The 16,305-nt window shown below is 45.1% G+C and overlaps 1 protein-coding gene across 2 annotated transcripts in view; it reads right to left on the minus strand.

Moving 5' to 3' along the window:
• MTMR4 (myotubularin related protein 4) overlaps nt 1-11,353 on the minus strand; it is a 47,841-nt gene extending 36,488 nt beyond the window's left edge. Inside the window, exons 1-2 of one of the 2 annotated variants that reach the window (XM_069944492.1) lie at nt 11,224-11,353; nt 5,684-5,714 (exon numbers count right to left, since the gene is read on the minus strand). In XM_069944492.1, coding sequence (XP_069800593.1) covers nt 5,684-5,686 — 3 coding nt within the window. In that variant the 5' untranslated portion in view covers nt 5,687-5,714; nt 11,224-11,353. Of the gene's footprint in view, nt 1-5,683; nt 5,715-7,423; nt 7,501-11,223 lie in introns of those variants that run through there. The other variant, XM_069944494.1, reaches the window with a different exon arrangement.
• Nucleotides 11,354-16,305: the final 4,952 nt, after the last annotated feature.

Below are 16,305 nucleotides of genomic sequence, written 5' to 3' on the forward strand. Positions count from 1 at the left end.
TCACAAAATCCTGAAGTCAATTCCTGATTGTTTACCGATTGTAAAATCTGATTACAGTCAGGAAATCCTGATGCTTTCCCGATGCCTTTTGAGGCCTCCTGATCAGGATTTCCTGACAGTATAAAATGACAGTGGTGCTAAAGGCATTTCCTACTGTCCCATATAAAACCATGCCACAAAACCCCAAAACCTAAACAATGTATAGGTAGAATAGTACCATGTGGCTGTAATGTTTTTCGGCTACACTTAAAGTGTCGCTCCTTTTTTTGCAGAAATCAATAGTACAGGTGATTTTAAGAAACTTTGCAATTGGGTTTATTAGGCAAATATGAGAGCAGAGAACAAAGGATTACACAGCGGGACCTGTATAAAAGCGTATTCAGAGGTCAGTGCTGACCTCAGATGAGATAGCCCAGTGATGTAGCTGTAAATTAAGTCTTTGTTGTCCTGTTTTGGTGCCTCATCTCCCTCCACCCCTCCCCTCTCCATAGAAAACCATGAAGACGGGGGGGGGGGGGGAGCTTCAAACTGCTTTTTCATTATAAAAATGCATTTTTTGGCTAATAAACCCAATAACAAAGTTGGTTGCTACTAACAGCATGGAAGACATATTCTAGGAACTTTGGTATACCCTCCACCTCCTAAAATTGGATCAGGAGATTAACCCCATGTCCTTTGTTGAATTTCTACAAGATTGTTTCAGGAACCTGCTGGCGAAGGATAAAGGTGAATTTACACAGACATTTATCTGACAGATTTTTAAAGCCAAAGCCAGGAACAGACTATAAAACAAGTCATAAAGGAAAACAGATTTTGGCTCTTCAAATCTATTCCTGGCTTTGGCTTCAAAGATCTGTAAGATAAATCTTTCTGTGTAAAGGCAGCCTAAGGTTTGGTTGTTTATGCTCTATCATTTATTCCTAAGCATTGTTACCGTTAGGCCTCATTCACACGTCCGTTGTGCTACTATGGATGTGCATCTGAATTGAAATGCATTGGTCCTATGTTCTGCCAACAATTGCGGACAGAACTACTATTGTCATTGAGGCCTAAGGCCTTATTCACACGATCCAGTGGAGGATTGCGGCACAGATCCCCTAGCCGAGGCCCCCCCACACCGCCCGGCACGGATCCCCCCCCCCCGGCAGTAGAGATGACAGGAGAGCATGATGTGCGCTCCTGTTATCACATCTACTACTCACCTATTCCCCCGTGCTGACCAGCTACACATGCTTACCGAAGTGGCCTGGACTACAGCGCCGGGAGAAGGCAGCATGGTCCAGGCCCCTTCTGGTGAAGATGTAAGACAAGTCAGCACGGGGGAGTAGGTGAGTAGTAGATGTGACAACAGGAGCGCACATCATGCTCTCCTGTCATCTCTACTGCCTAAATTTGTAGCAAACCAGTTAATCGGTGTATGACCAGGAACACAGAAGATCAGTGCACAGACACAATCTCTAGCTCTCGTGTGAACAAACAATTTGCTGCAATATACACTGATATTTTGGCGTGCAATAATGTGAGATGAAAGTGACGGTGCAGCGCTGGTTAATGATTGACAGATCAAGGTTCCAGCAGGATTAATATGTTACTGTACTTGTCTCCTCTGGTCCTTGCCCTTTCTATTACAGAGGTGAATAACATTTGTTTACATTCTATTATGTCTCTTAACCTTGTGCAGCGTCTGGTTTGTGCTTTTTTCTCTCTCATGTTATCTTATATTTTATCTAGGTGCGGGTTAAGGCATTTATTCTAGAAAAGCCGTCATGGAGAGCACAAAGTGTCTGGGTGTTTTTATAGCAAGAATAGAGGTGGATTCACACTTGGCATCTTCAGCAGCAATGGGGGAAAATCTGCCACAGCGACTTTGGTTGCAGAAAATAAAGATCACAACACTGCACCCAATGATCGGCAATGTGGTCGCCCTGTGACTACTACCCAGCAGCGTCCGCAAATCCCAATTTTTATAGATGTTTGGTTTCGAATCACAAGCCACACGCAACGTTGACAGCATGGACCTCAATCCAAGTGACTTTTCTGTCATTAAGCAAATACAAGAAGCAGGAAAATCACATCTAAGGGTACTATTGCATGGAACAATAAATCGGCCGATAAACACAACAATCAGCCGATGACAACGATCAGCTGATCATTGATACAGGTTTGGACCTGTAATTGTCGGGTACCAACCGTGCATCGCTACGTGCAATAGTGGTGCGTGGCCGGCGGCTGACGATTTGCAAACTGCATACATTACCTATCCATGGTCTAGGGCTTCTCCTGTGCTCCACTTGTCCCAGAGTCCCACGCACTGCAGCTTCAGAGCAGCCTGTCTTAGTTGACAGGCCACTCAGCCAATCACAGGCCAGGACCCCTGCAGCCAATGATTTAGCTGACAGGCCTCTCAGCCAGACAGGCCGCTCTGAAGCTGCAGTGCGCTGGACCTGGGGAGGAGAGGACTGCAAGAGGAGTCCTGGACCATGGATAGGTAATGTATGCAGTTTAAGCAAGGGCTGAAAGGACATCGGTAACGATGTCCATGCAGCCCTTGTTTAACGATTATTGGGCCGTGTAATAGGCCCAGTAAACGAGCACCGATCTAGCAGATCAGCACTCGTTTACAGTTCTAATCGGGTCCCCATTGGGGCCATGTAATAGTACCCTAAGACAGGAGGATCTTATGGCTACTTTGTCTGTGATGTATAGCTATGGTATGTGGAAATCCAACCTAGAGGCGCTTGCACAGGACATTGTGTGCGCTCAGACCTCATACGGCAGTCCCTGTGGGTCTGAACAACATCTATCAAGGTTTCAGTGCTGTACACAACGCCCCCCCCCCCCCCCCCCCCCGCCAATTGACAGCCATTTGTTCCATCAACAGAGAGAAAATCTTCTTTCTGGGCACTTCACCAAATCCTCGAAGTGTGAGAATAGATATTCTTCACAAAGAAGAAAAGCTACACCAGCAATGTACGGCTGTGGTCACTTTTCTTTTCATTTCCCATATTATAGAGAGAAAACATCTGAATGTTAAAGAGGCACCGCCGCAATTTTTTTTTTTTTTTTTTTACAAATCAACCAGGGTTATCACAAGTAGAGATGAGTGAACCTGGAGCATGCTCGAGTCCATCCGAACCCGATCATTCGGCATTTGATTAGCGGTGGCTGCTGAACTTGGATAAAGCCCTAAGGCAATGTGGAAAACATGGGTATAGTCATTGGCTGTATCAATGTTTTCCAGACAACCTTAGAGCTTTATCCAAGTTCAGCAGCCCCAGCTAATCAAATGGCGAATGATCGGGTTCAGATAGACTTGAGAATGCTCGAGGTTTGCTCATCTCTAGTCACAAGCAGTTCTACTATATACACTATTTTTTTTAAAGTTTTGAATGTTTAAATTAACATTATACAGATGGCCACTAAGTGTCTACCATCACTGTGCATGTGTACAGCTGTTAACATTCAGTATTTAAAGGAGAAGTCCGGCAATTTTTTTTAATTAAAGTATTTTATTGCCCCCCAAAAGGTATACAAATCCCCAATATACACTTATTATGGGAAATGCTTATAAAGTGCTTTTTTCCCTGACCTTACTACTGCATCAAGGCTTCACTTCCTGGATAACATGGTGATGTCACTTCCTGGATAAAATGGTGATGTCACGACCCGACTCCCAGAGCGGTGTGGGCTGTGGCTGCTGGAGAGGATGATGGCAGAGGGACGCTCAGTGTCCCTCCAGTGCCCTGTGTCCCTCATTGTCCCCCTGCCATCATCCTCTCCAGCAGCCACAGACCGCACAGCTCTGGAAATCGGGTCGTGACATCACCATGTCATCCAGGAAGTAAAGCCTTGATGCAGTAGTAAGTGCAGGGAAAAAAAGCACTTTATAAGCATTTCCTGTAATAAGTGTATATTGCTGATTTGTATAACTTTTGGGGGGCAATACAACACTTTAATAAAAAATTTTGCCGGACTTTTCCTTTAAGAATCCTGGGGGTGCTCGCTCTGTATGGTCAGCTCTCCTGTCTGACAGCACCAAAACCTCTGTAATCCCACAGTGATACAAAGAGCATTGTTCCGTTAAGCTGCACAGCTGATAACGTAATTAAGAAAAGGTACGAAAATTGCCCTCAGTTCATATACAACTTGCATAATAAATTGGTGTTTTTCTTCACGTGAGCTCGCAAAGGACTGGGACTTCCTGTGTTTGGTCTCTTATTCTGAGCTGAGAAAAGACCAAATATTGGCATGAAGGGAGCATGGACCACAGTTTGGCCATATGTACAACATTGATTTAAACATAGAAAACTTAAAGCTTGTGAAGGTGGTGTTGTAGCCCTCATTTGTTTGTTTTATAAAATGGAAAAATGAATAAAATTGAGAATTTAAAAAAAAAAAAAAAAAAAAAGAAAACTTAAAGCAGCATGTACTCACCCGCCCCTGATCCCCTTAGTGCCTGTCCCCTCTCTGAGTAGTTCCTGTTTTCTATACTGTCTTCCTATGTGTTGGGAAAGAAAACTGGAAGCGCTGACAGAGGACACCAGTAGGGCATTGGCACTGTCAAGTATAAGTGTTACATATACATGTGTGTGTATATTTTATTGTATGTATCTATCCATATACAGTGCTACCTTGGTTTAAGAGTAACTTGGAATAAGAGCGTTTTGGTTTAAGAACTCACTGTTTTTCAAAACTGACTTTATTTAACAGCATTGCTTTGGTTTAAGAGCTCCCTGTACTGGGTGGGATGGTGAATGGGGGAGGGGAATGGCCTGCATAGCAGGGTCTACAGCACTGTACTCTGACCCAGGAAGTCTCCCCCACCTTCAAATCATAGCAGGTCCACTTCAGGCTGGGGCTTGCATCAGGGCACAGGACTGTGGAGGAAATCTCTTATAGCTGTAACCCCTCTCTCCCCGGACAGAGAGCGCTGCATGTATGTGCCCACATCTCTCCTGCCCCTGCAGTCTGTGTCAGCCCTTGTGTTTCCCATCCTCTCCATTACTGTACAGCAACTTATAATATCACATATTCTGCTGTTTCTGAATGTTTGTTTCATCTGTTTTACATGTTATTTAGAACAATAAATTATTTTTGGGGTGTGGAACCAATTGTCTGCATTTCTATGATTTCTTATGGGAAAATTTGCTTTGGTGTAAGAGGATTTGGATTAAAAGCACGGTCCCGGAACGAAGTTTGCTCGTAATCCAAGGCACCACTATATCTCTATATATAATTACACACTATTTTTATATAGTGAAAGTAAAAATATCCTGAAGTCTGATTTTTTTTTTTAAAGGTTATTTATGGCACATTGACATGTCTGAAAAGGTTAATGGATTTTAAAGGCCAAGGTCTCACAGTCATTAGTCAGGGAGGCCAAATACAGAACTACAACAGGTTGAGGCTCTTGTCACTTTTTATGCTGCAGTAAAGATCATTACCGGCATACATAATTCACAACCCACCAGCTCTGCCTCTCTATATCAGTCACTTGTAAAACTAACAGCTGCTTATAATAAACTCAATATTGTGGTATTGAGATGATGCAGGTATAATACAGAAGATAGGAGCACCAAAACAGCTGGCCATTACAGTAATAGGTGGAGATCAAGGAGAGCGCCCCTCTGTTACACATGTCCTAATAGGATGAATGGGAAGAAGATCTGAGAAGGTTACTCACCATAATGTGGTCTCACTGAATCAGACAGTACCTACAAGAAAAAGACGACAATTCAATATACATGAATGTAACACACACAACCATACACCAAACACAAGACAAACGGTAACCTGAGGCTTCTATGCCACAACAGTAGTTTTTACGTATCTGTGATGGGGCAGTGATCTGTGCCACAAAAAGTGCTGGCAGGCCCTAGTACAGGCTGTAGTTGTGGTCCAGATCCCCAATTGCAATCAGGGTCCATGCACATTGCACAGTTCCGGATGTGTGAATGGGGCCTGACGGATTACACTTAAGTTAATAACTATAGCTAAACTCTCCCCCGCCCCCCATTTTTATATATGAAACAGATCTGCAAATATTTTTAAATAAAAATACCTACTTTGGGGCGCGTTCACACTATGGAATCGGCGCAGATAACATTCCGCAGCTTCTACCGCTCGCCCCTGCTCGATTCTCCGCCCGTGCCATAGACCCCATTCTATGCTCGGACAGATTCCACTATCCACCCAAAGAATTGATAACCAATATATTTTTAGTTCTAAAACTGCATGTTATACCGCTGAAGAATATAAAAGGCCCATGTTGCTATTACTCAGAGCAGCTACAGCCAGCAGTACAGATGAAAGAGGATGGGGCACTACAGGAGCTTAACCCTTTGAGGACCAGGGCCAAAATGACCCAGTGGACCGCGCAAATTTTGATCTTTGCGCTTTCGTTTTTCCCTCCGCCCCTTCTAAGAGCTCCAGCACTTTCAGTTTTCTATCTACAGGGCCATGTGAGTGCTTGTTTGTTACAGGAATAGTTGTACTTTGTAATGGCGTCTTTCATTTTACCATAACATGTATGATGGAATTCCAAATATATTATTTATGAAGATATAAGTTGGTGAAATCATAAAAAGAATGCAATATGGTAACATTTGGGGGGTTCCTGTGTCTACGTAATGCACTATATGGTAAAAGTGACATTATACTATTGCTCTATAGGTCAGTCCGAACACAACCATATGCAGGTTACACAGATTCTCTAATGTTATATATTTTTTGAATGAAATCCTTTTTTTGGCAATTAATTATAAATAAAATGGGACTATTGTGACGCTTATAACAGTTTTATTTTTTCCCCTATGGGGCTGTATGGGGTGTCATTTTTTCCGCCATGATATCTAGTTTTTATTAATACCATATTTGTAAAGATCTGACATTTTGATCAATTTTTAGTAACATCAAATCGGTAATCCGCGCACTTTTTTCCCCTCTTTTCGTGTACGCCGTTCGCAATGACGCTTGTTATATTTTAATAGATCGGACAATTATGCACGCTACGGTATATTATATGTTTATTTATTTTTATAGGTTTTATTTATATAATGGGAAAGGGGGGGTGATTTAAAGCGTAACTGACATGTTTTTTTTTTATTGCAGAAATCAGTAGTATAAGCGATTTTAAGAAACTCTAATAGGTTTCATCAGCCAAAAAAGCCTCCTTCTGTCCTCAAGAAGCAATCTCCCAGCCTCCCCCCCCCCTGACTTCTTATCTGTGCATTATCAGGCAAATCCGTCTTCATTACAGAGAAGCCAGTGAAGACGGGCTCTGCTCTCTCCATTGTAAGCCTATGAAGGGGGGAGGGGCTGAGGGAGCAGGAAGAGGTGACATGAAGGTCAGCTGTTTGTAGACTGGGCACCTAAACCGCAGGATTCTGGTGTCAGAAAGGTCAGTGCTTATCTATGAACTTACTGAGAGAAGATTGCAGGGGGTTGTGCTTTGCAGAAATCCTCCGTGCTCAGTCACTCCTAACAGCCCCTCCCCTCTCCATAGCCACATAATGGAGACAGAAATCCTGCTTCTTCTGATGTGAGGGGGGAGGCTGGGAGATTGCTTTTTCACTACAGAAGGAAACTCTTTTAGTACATAAAACCTATTACAGAGTTTCTTAAAAATCGCTTGAACTGTTGATATTTAATGTTTTCAACAAAATGGCCCTGAAATGACAGTTACGCTTTAAAGAGTCACTGACTTTTTCAGAAATCAACAGTACAGGTGATTTTAGGAAACTTTGCAATTGGGGTTATTAGGCAAATATGCCATTATCTGCATTCAAAAAGACTTTCCCCGGGTCCCCCCCCTCTCTCATATACACTGCTCCTTATCAGGAAATCCCCACTCTTTTACATCAGTCGATCCCTGTGTAACCTATGGAGAGGGGAGGGGGGGGAAATCAGTCGCCAGCAGAGAACAAAGGATTACACAGCGGAAGTTGTGTGAAAGCCCCTAATCAGAGGTCAGAGAGGTCAATGCTGACTGTCAGAATAGATAGCCAGTGATGTAGCTGTATATTAACTCTTTGCTGTCCTGTTTTGGTGCCTCATCTCCCACCACCCCTCCCCTCTCCATAGAGAACAATAAAGACAGGGGGAGAGCTTCAAACTGCTTCTTCATGATAAAAATGCATTTTTCAGCTAATAAACCCAATTACAAAGTTTTTTAAAATTGCCTGTAGGACAGTGACACTTTAAACCCTCAGAGTAGGGGGCACACAATAATATTATAATACAGGACATACATCCTAGTAACACGTACATATACGGGTCCATTATACAGACAGATACAAAGATGGTATAAGGGTGGCATAAGTTCTAGGGCAGCTTGAAAAAAGTTACATGTTTCTGAAGGTTCTCAGAGCTGAAAACATCAGATCAAGTAGTGAACATGGAAGCAAAAACAGAGCACACCTTACTATACATGAGAGATTATGGCCGAGCCAACCTGACGGAGCCCCCAGGAGCTGAGAGGGTCTCATCTGAAGGTCTAATATCCTTATGTCCTGCACCCACACTTCCTAGGCTGAAGTACCCCTCATGCCAGCCTCCTTATATACAACTAGTGACATAACCAACAAGGAACTAGAAGTGAAATATTTAGAGAGGTCAGGGAGTTTTAGAGGGGATTTTACATTGCATGCTGTTAAACACCTGGGAATATACTGGGTGGGTGGGTGGGTAGTCCATTGGGCACTCCTATACAGCCACTGGCACTTATATGGCATACAGATGTAAGTGTGTGAGCTATATGGAGAATATTCTGTATATCACTGTGGTCATCTTCTCCTGCTCTAGAACATGTCACGGCATTGTGTGGACTGTATTTCCTATGTGACAGGCTCACATGTTTAAGGAATGTACAAAGCGTTTCCTCCAGGACTTTCCCCTGACATATTTACAGCTTGTAGACACCGCAATGTAAGGCACGCAGACACCGCTCCTGGGGCGACACTGAGGGATGTGCATGTAGCATGAATGCATTAAAGCCCAAGTACACCAAAGGATGATCGGCCATGGACAATTACTGGCTGTTACGGCCGATAACCCGTGTAAGTGCACAAACATGCACAACGTCGGCTGATCGGGGTCTCATGTTAAAACCTAACAATCACGTCAGCAAAGGTCTGCTGCTTGTCGCTGCGTATCATAGGAACAGCTGCAGCAGTACATTGCCGACTTTAATGGGCAGGCCAGACCCAAAGGAGCGGCCGGGGCAGGCCAGACCCAAAGGAGCGGCCGGGGCAGGCCAGACCCAAAGGAGCGGCCGGGGCAGGCCAGACCCAAAGGAGCGGCCGGGGCAGGCCAGACCCAAAGGAGCGGCCGGGGCAGGCCAGACCCAAAGGAGCGGCCGGGGCAGGCCAGACCCAAAGGAGCGGCCGGGCAGCCCCTCCGGCTGCTACTTGTCTGTGCATGTAACAGCACAGACGAGCGGAGAACGAGGGGGAAGCGAGCACTGACCTGACAGGTAGCTGCTCACTTCTCTTCAATATCATGCCATGTAATAGGGCTGAGAGAAAATAGTCAACTGATCCCAGCAATATCTAATGAATTCGGGGGCCTCCCAACTCTCACAGATATAAGCCGCCACCACCAGAGAAGTCTGGCAGTGCATCACTATATTCAGAACATGTGAACACTCCGCTGAGCCAAACATACACAAGTACGGCTAAATGAGAAGACATGGGGGAGATTTACCAAACATGGTGTAAAGTGAAACTGGCCCAGTTGCCCCTAGCAACCAATCAGATTTCATTTTTCATTTTCTCAGAGTCTGTGAGGAATGAAAGGTGGAATCTGATTGGTTGCTAGGGGCAACCGAGCCAGTTTCACTTTACACCATGTTTGATAAATCTCCCCCCTGGTGGCTATTACGTGTGTACGGCTTCTTTCAGATCAGATGGTGCGGCAAACCTTACCCCCCCAGCTGTTGCAAAAACGACAATTCCCATCGTGCCTGGGCAGCCATATACTGCAACAGCTGGAGGGCCAGGAGTGTGACACCTGTGTTTCAGGGGGTCTAAAATACAAACTTTACATGATCACATGAAGACACAGGGGATAAGACACCAAAGATGACGTCTATACTGATTTACACGAAAAAAACACCAAAAAGCAGGAAAAAAGCCAGTCTTTGCAGCATTTTCTTCAGCTAAACAAAATTCTGCTATGATTTTCAGGTATGTACAAGGCGCAGGCATTATAGATCTGGGCCAGCAAGCCCAATAATAACTACGTCCACCATGGACCAGCAATGGGGAACCTACAGCTCTACAGCTGTGGCAAAACTACAATTCCCATCAGCCTTGGGCAGCTATATTTTGCCTTTGGCTGCACAGGCATGATGGGAATTGTAGTTTTGCAACAGCAGAAGGTTCCCCATCCCTGCTATAGATCCATGACTGTGGGCGCTATCACAGGTCACACACAGCTCTTAGTACCAGCACCAAAGTCTTTAGGGAAAGATACACCTCTAATTCTAGCAGACATGTCGGCACCAGAAAAGGGAAACCAATGGGGAAAGCCCAGATCCAGCCGCCTGAGGGGTCCTAGGAGCGTCAGCCATGATTATATATCCCAGCTTCCATCATGGTATACAGCAAGAGGAGCAGAGCCATAATTATATATATATATATATATATATATATATATATATATATATATATATATATAGCTCTGTGTGATAACTTATCATTCATGCACATTGCTACTAAATAGTCAAGTGGGCGGTCCTAGTAGTGATGGACAGCTTTCTGGCAAGTTCATAAAGATAGCTGTCAGTCACTGCATAGCACCGCCCACTTGACCACTTAGCCCAGAATGACCAGGAGATTGACACGAATAGATGATAAGTTACATGGCGCATGCCGGCTCTAAAGTGATGTTCACACTTAGCAGAAACGCAGCAGATTTCACACAAGGAAGGTGATGGGCGCCATATAGTGTATTGCTGAGCCCAATGGATGAATGAAGAAGGAGAAAGGAAATAATGGAAGATTTCCCTGTGCGAATCCGCACTGTAGCCGCTAGGTGTGAATATAAATCCCGACTCCTTACAGTGCACTGATGCATATTACCATAATATATACAAGATGCCGCACATGAGCCGCAGACACGGGCAGCTGAGGAGAATACGCGGACCGTGCACAGACGTAGCGAGCTCCTGCCCCATCCCCGCCCGCACACCGCACTATGGTCTCAGTCACACACAGCGTTTACCTGACGGATCGGGACTACACCGGCCGCTCGATTAGCAAATTCTCGGCGCTGCTCACTAGCCCGGTCCTCAGCATAGCTCCCACTAATCACTTCCTGATGGAGTCGCCCTCCAATGACGCCATCTTTGTATCCAGGACTCCGCCCCCTGACCTCTTCATGACACTCCGCACGTACTACAGGCATCGCCCGAATATGGAAGCGTTCTATTGCTCTGCTGCCATTGGCTACTGATAGAGACTACAAGCCCCACCATCCTCCGGTCTACTGGGGTGCCTGCACCCGGCGGCCCGCGCGGGAAGAGGATTATGGGAGATGTAGTCCCGTAGCGGCTGTAGGGTAGCACAATAGAGAATTGGGCGGTTTAGAGGGGGTGAGGGAAAGCTGTTAACAGTGAGGATTTATGTACAGACTAGGGGCATGGGCTGTAGAGATGGGAGTGCAGGCTATGTGTGGATATTCCTCTCAGCCAGAACATGACAGCTATACAGTATATATCATTCTTACAATAGGAAGTGTACTGATAATAATAATAATAATAATAATAATTCATATATGTGTATATATATATATATATATATATATATATATATACTGTATGTGTGTGTGTGTGTATATATATATATATATATATATATATATATATATATATATATATATATGAGTTGAAATTGGATACAGCCTAAAGTTCGTACGTTCACACTGAGGAAAATTGGTGAAAATTCCGAGCCTGCCTCAGTCTCTCAATGTCATTCCATTGAGACACTGCGGCAGCGGAAAGGCTATGTTCCCACACTGTTGAAATTGAGTGGATGGCCGTTGTTTTAAAATAACGGCAATTCTTTGCAATTAGATAATGGCCATCCACTCAATTTCAACAGCATGCCTTTCTGTGTTTTTAATCCACTCCTGGTTTTGGTTGCAAAATACTGAGCAAATATACTGTGTGAGAACATAGCCTGTGGCTGTATCCATGTTTTCCTGGCAGCCCTTAGGGTGACATTCAACTTCTGCAGCCGCTGGGAATCAAATGCCCCCAAACTGTTTGACACTCAACACTATCTGTATGGATATAAAACCTACTGACTAATTTTGAATACTGACAGAATGCTGCCCCCTAGAGTATTGTCTGACCTCTGCTCCTGATATTGCCTAATCCAGGGACAGATGTATCATATGTGCAACCAGTGCACGCTACACAGGAGCCCAGGAGATGAAAGGGCCCGCTGCCAAGTGTGGAGTCAGAATAGGTGGTAAACAAAAGGGCCAATAAAACCACCAAAATTGGCATATTGGAGTTTTATTGATTTAAAAACACTGTGGCCAGGTGTTAGCTAAGAGTCAATGGGGAACTATGAAACCCTAAACCCACAGGATGTTTTGTGGTTTGGTGTTTTCTGCTTTTTGTCAGTTTTGCAAAATCACTGCAGGCTAAGCGTATGGCATTTGTTTTCCCGGGAATAGAATAGTTTTTCAAGAATACAATAGTTTCCTCCCATAGTCATCTATAGGGGAAAAAAAGTTGTGTCTATATGTATATTGGTGGTTTTCTTGCAGTTTTCCTCAAGTCTTTTAATAGAAATCCTAGAATTACATGCGGAGAATAAATCACATGACTTAATTAGGGACAGGCAAATTTAAAGTACCAGCGAAGCGCTTCACTAGGCGCGGCTGTTGGCTTATCAGCCTTATGCCTTTAAACTCCGTGCCGCTCCGCTCTAAGTGTCGGGAAAAGCACTGCACGTAGGTACGCTCCGGGTCATCCTCCTTTCCCTATGTATGCCCGGAATGGTGGGAAATGTAGTTTGTTGGCAGAGCCCAATACAGGGAGCGGGACTGCTGTAACAAAAAAAAACCATGATGGAGTCACCAGAGGACTGGGAGCAAAACTTTTCAGTGGAAACTCACATTGAGGTATTGGCAAGTATACCTTTAAAGTGTCACTGTCATTATAACTTTCAAAATCTAAATTAACAGTAGATGTGATATCAGGGGCGTAGCTAATGTCTTCTGGGCCCTGGTGCGAGAGGCCAACTTGGGCCCCCCCCCCCTCCTTTCACGACCAAGTGATGCTATTGGTGTGTGTGTGTGTGTGTGTGTGTGTGTGTGTATATATATATATATATATATATATATATATATATATATATATATATATACACACCAAGACAGATATTACCAATAACACCAGCATATTGGAAGAGAAAGTATTATCACCGTACATATTACCGCCATACTGTTACCGACCAAATCCTGTATACTGAGACCAATATTACCAGTAATACCAGTATATAGGAAGGAAACATTACTGCCACACCACAACCACTACCATCACCACCATATTGTTACTGACCAAATCCAGTATACTAAATCACCTCATCCAGTCATATAGAGGTGGCCACAGGTCTACACAGGCTCTATACACCATATACATTACAGTGCAGTTATATCAGGTGACTCACAGAAGATGTCTTCTCTGATCAGAGTTCTTTCCTTTTCATCTTCTCCATCGTCCTGGGCCATTATGAGAACTTCTCCAAGTCACGAATCCACAGAATCTGCCAGACAGACATATTAGTCTCCTCACACTGGCACCATCCTCATCTCTATACTAACTGGCCCCTTTACACCCTCATTTAGTGGGTAGCCCTGACTCTATGTGACCCCACCCTCATAGATGGCCCCTTTCCCCCCCCCACCCTCATAGATGGTGCCCTTTCCCCCCCACCCTCATAGATGCCCCCCTCCTTCTCCCCACCCTCATAGATGGTGCTCTTTCCCCCCATCCTCATAGATGGTCCTCTTTCCCCCCACCCTTATAGATGCCCCCCGCTTTCCCTCCACCCTCATAGATGGTCCTCTTTCCCCCCACCCTCATAGATGCCCCCCCTCTTTCCCCCCACCCTCATATATGCCCCCTCCTTTCCCCCACCCTCATAGATGCCCCCCTCCTTCCCCCCACCCTCATAGATGCCCCCCTCCTTCCCCCCACCCTCATAGATGCCCCCCTCTTTCCCCCCACCCTCATAGATGCCCCCTTTTCCCCCCCACCCCTATAGATGCCCCCCTCTTTCCCCCCACCCTGCAGGCTGATAAAAAACAAAACTTAACTCACCTGACAACGCGCTCCCACGTTGATCCTCACTCCTCCTGGTCTGTCCCCGGCTGCTGCGCGGCTGCCGTGGGTGTCGCGTCTTATCCCCGGCAGCACGCGCATCCCAGAGCTCCCTGCGTGCCGAAACCGGAAGTCAGGGCCCAAGGCGCGCAGGGAGCTCTGGGATGCGCGCGCTGCCGGGGATAAGACGTGACACCCCCGGCAGCCGTGCAGCAGCCGGGGGAAGACGGAGCTTCCCCCTTATCATGCTGTAAAACAAAGCTGTACTTACCAGATATCCAGGTCCAGTCTCCTGAAGGCAGATTTTCTGACTTGTGCTGGTTAAAAAAAAAACTGACTAAACACAGGAATTTCAGCCAGTACGGAGAGTCACAGCTCAATATGTCCATTAGTCACATGATTGCTTTCTCTGTGAGCGCTCATATGGCCTGGGATACACTGGACTTGCTGTTTCCTGTTTTTTTTAGAACAGAAAACAGGAAGTGCTGTGGCTTCCATGATAACTAAAAAATAAATAATGAATGTAAATTGCAAACTTGCTTGATATCATATGTACTGTTGATTTAGATTTTGAAAGTTATAACTAGAAATAAGCCGAAGCACTCATCAAGCAAAGCGAATCGCTTCATTTGATCGGTGCTCTGCTGATCACGCCACCAGGCTTACCGCACTGTCCGCTCTCTGCCGCACCACTCCGGGTGCCAGGGAAAAGCTTGATCCAATCCTGGGAAACTAGAAGTTTCCCAGGAATGAATCCAGCTTTTTCCCGCATCCTCGGAGGAGTGGCAGGGAGCGGAGCAGTGCGGTAAGCCTGGTGGCGTGATCAGCAGAGCACCGATCAAATGAAGTGTTTCGCTTTGCTTGATGAGTGCTTCGGCTCATCTCTAGTTATAACGACAGTGACACTTTAATGCATTTGGAGTATTTAAAAATTTTAAGCAATGGGTGGATAATCCCTTTAGGTGGACAACAGTGGCTTGATTTTTACAGCAGTCACTGTGTGGTATAATCAATGTATACTGTATTCTGTGTCAGTGTGATTATACTGCTATCAAATTTGTATAGTTTGTATTACTTGAATAGTGACAGATTCCCATAAAGAATGAATGTCTTTGGCTTACATAAAATGGGTAGCTTCCCTTATAATTTTCCCAAGAAAGCAGACATTTGCAGGCCAAACAATATTGTAGCAGATAAACTTTACTAATATGATTTCAATATCCTAATTTGCAAAGAAATACTAGGCCAGTTGTATACTTTTTATTGACACACCACCCAGACTAAGGGTTCTTAACCCCTTAACGACGCATGACGGGTATACCCCTCATGTGGCCGTTAAAGGTAAGCAGAGAGGGCTCCCGACGTGAGCCCTCTCTGCGGCCCGCGGTCCTTGGTTGCTGAATAATTGTGAATAATTGTTTAGCGCCGCACTACCCCTTTAAATGCAGCTGTCAAAGCTGACAGCTGATCCAGACTCGGCACTCCATGTATCTGGTCTGCTGCAGACCAGTATAAAAGAGCAATTATCTGATGGATCGGTGCTCTATTATATACACAGCATTGATCTCAATGAGAGATCAGTGCTGTGTATATAGAAGTCCCCCAGGGGGCTTCTAATTAATATAAGTGAAAAAATAGTGTTATTATTAATAAAAAAGCCCCCTCCCCTAAGGCCCCCTTCACACGTCCGGAAAAACCACCCGGATTTCCTATCAGGGTGTCCGTTCCGGAAAAATGATACGGAAAAAATAGGACATGTCCAGAATTCCGGCCCGGACGCCCCCATAGCGCCGGAATCACAGGCACTTTCCTGATTAGGAAAGTGGCCGGGATTCCGGACTGCCTACTCACCCCCCACCGCCTATACCCCTCTTTCCCACAACTCACCCTACACCCGGCTCCCCCATCCTCCTGCTCCCTGGTGCCGTGCGTCCTGGTGTGCACTGGGTCCTGCTGCTGCTGCCGCCGCA

The sequence above is a fragment of the Dendropsophus ebraccatus genome, chromosome 11 (assembly GCF_027789765.1).
Source record: "Dendropsophus ebraccatus isolate aDenEbr1 chromosome 11, aDenEbr1.pat, whole genome shotgun sequence".
NCBI classification, from domain to species: domain Eukaryota; kingdom Metazoa; phylum Chordata; class Amphibia; order Anura; family Hylidae; genus Dendropsophus; species Dendropsophus ebraccatus.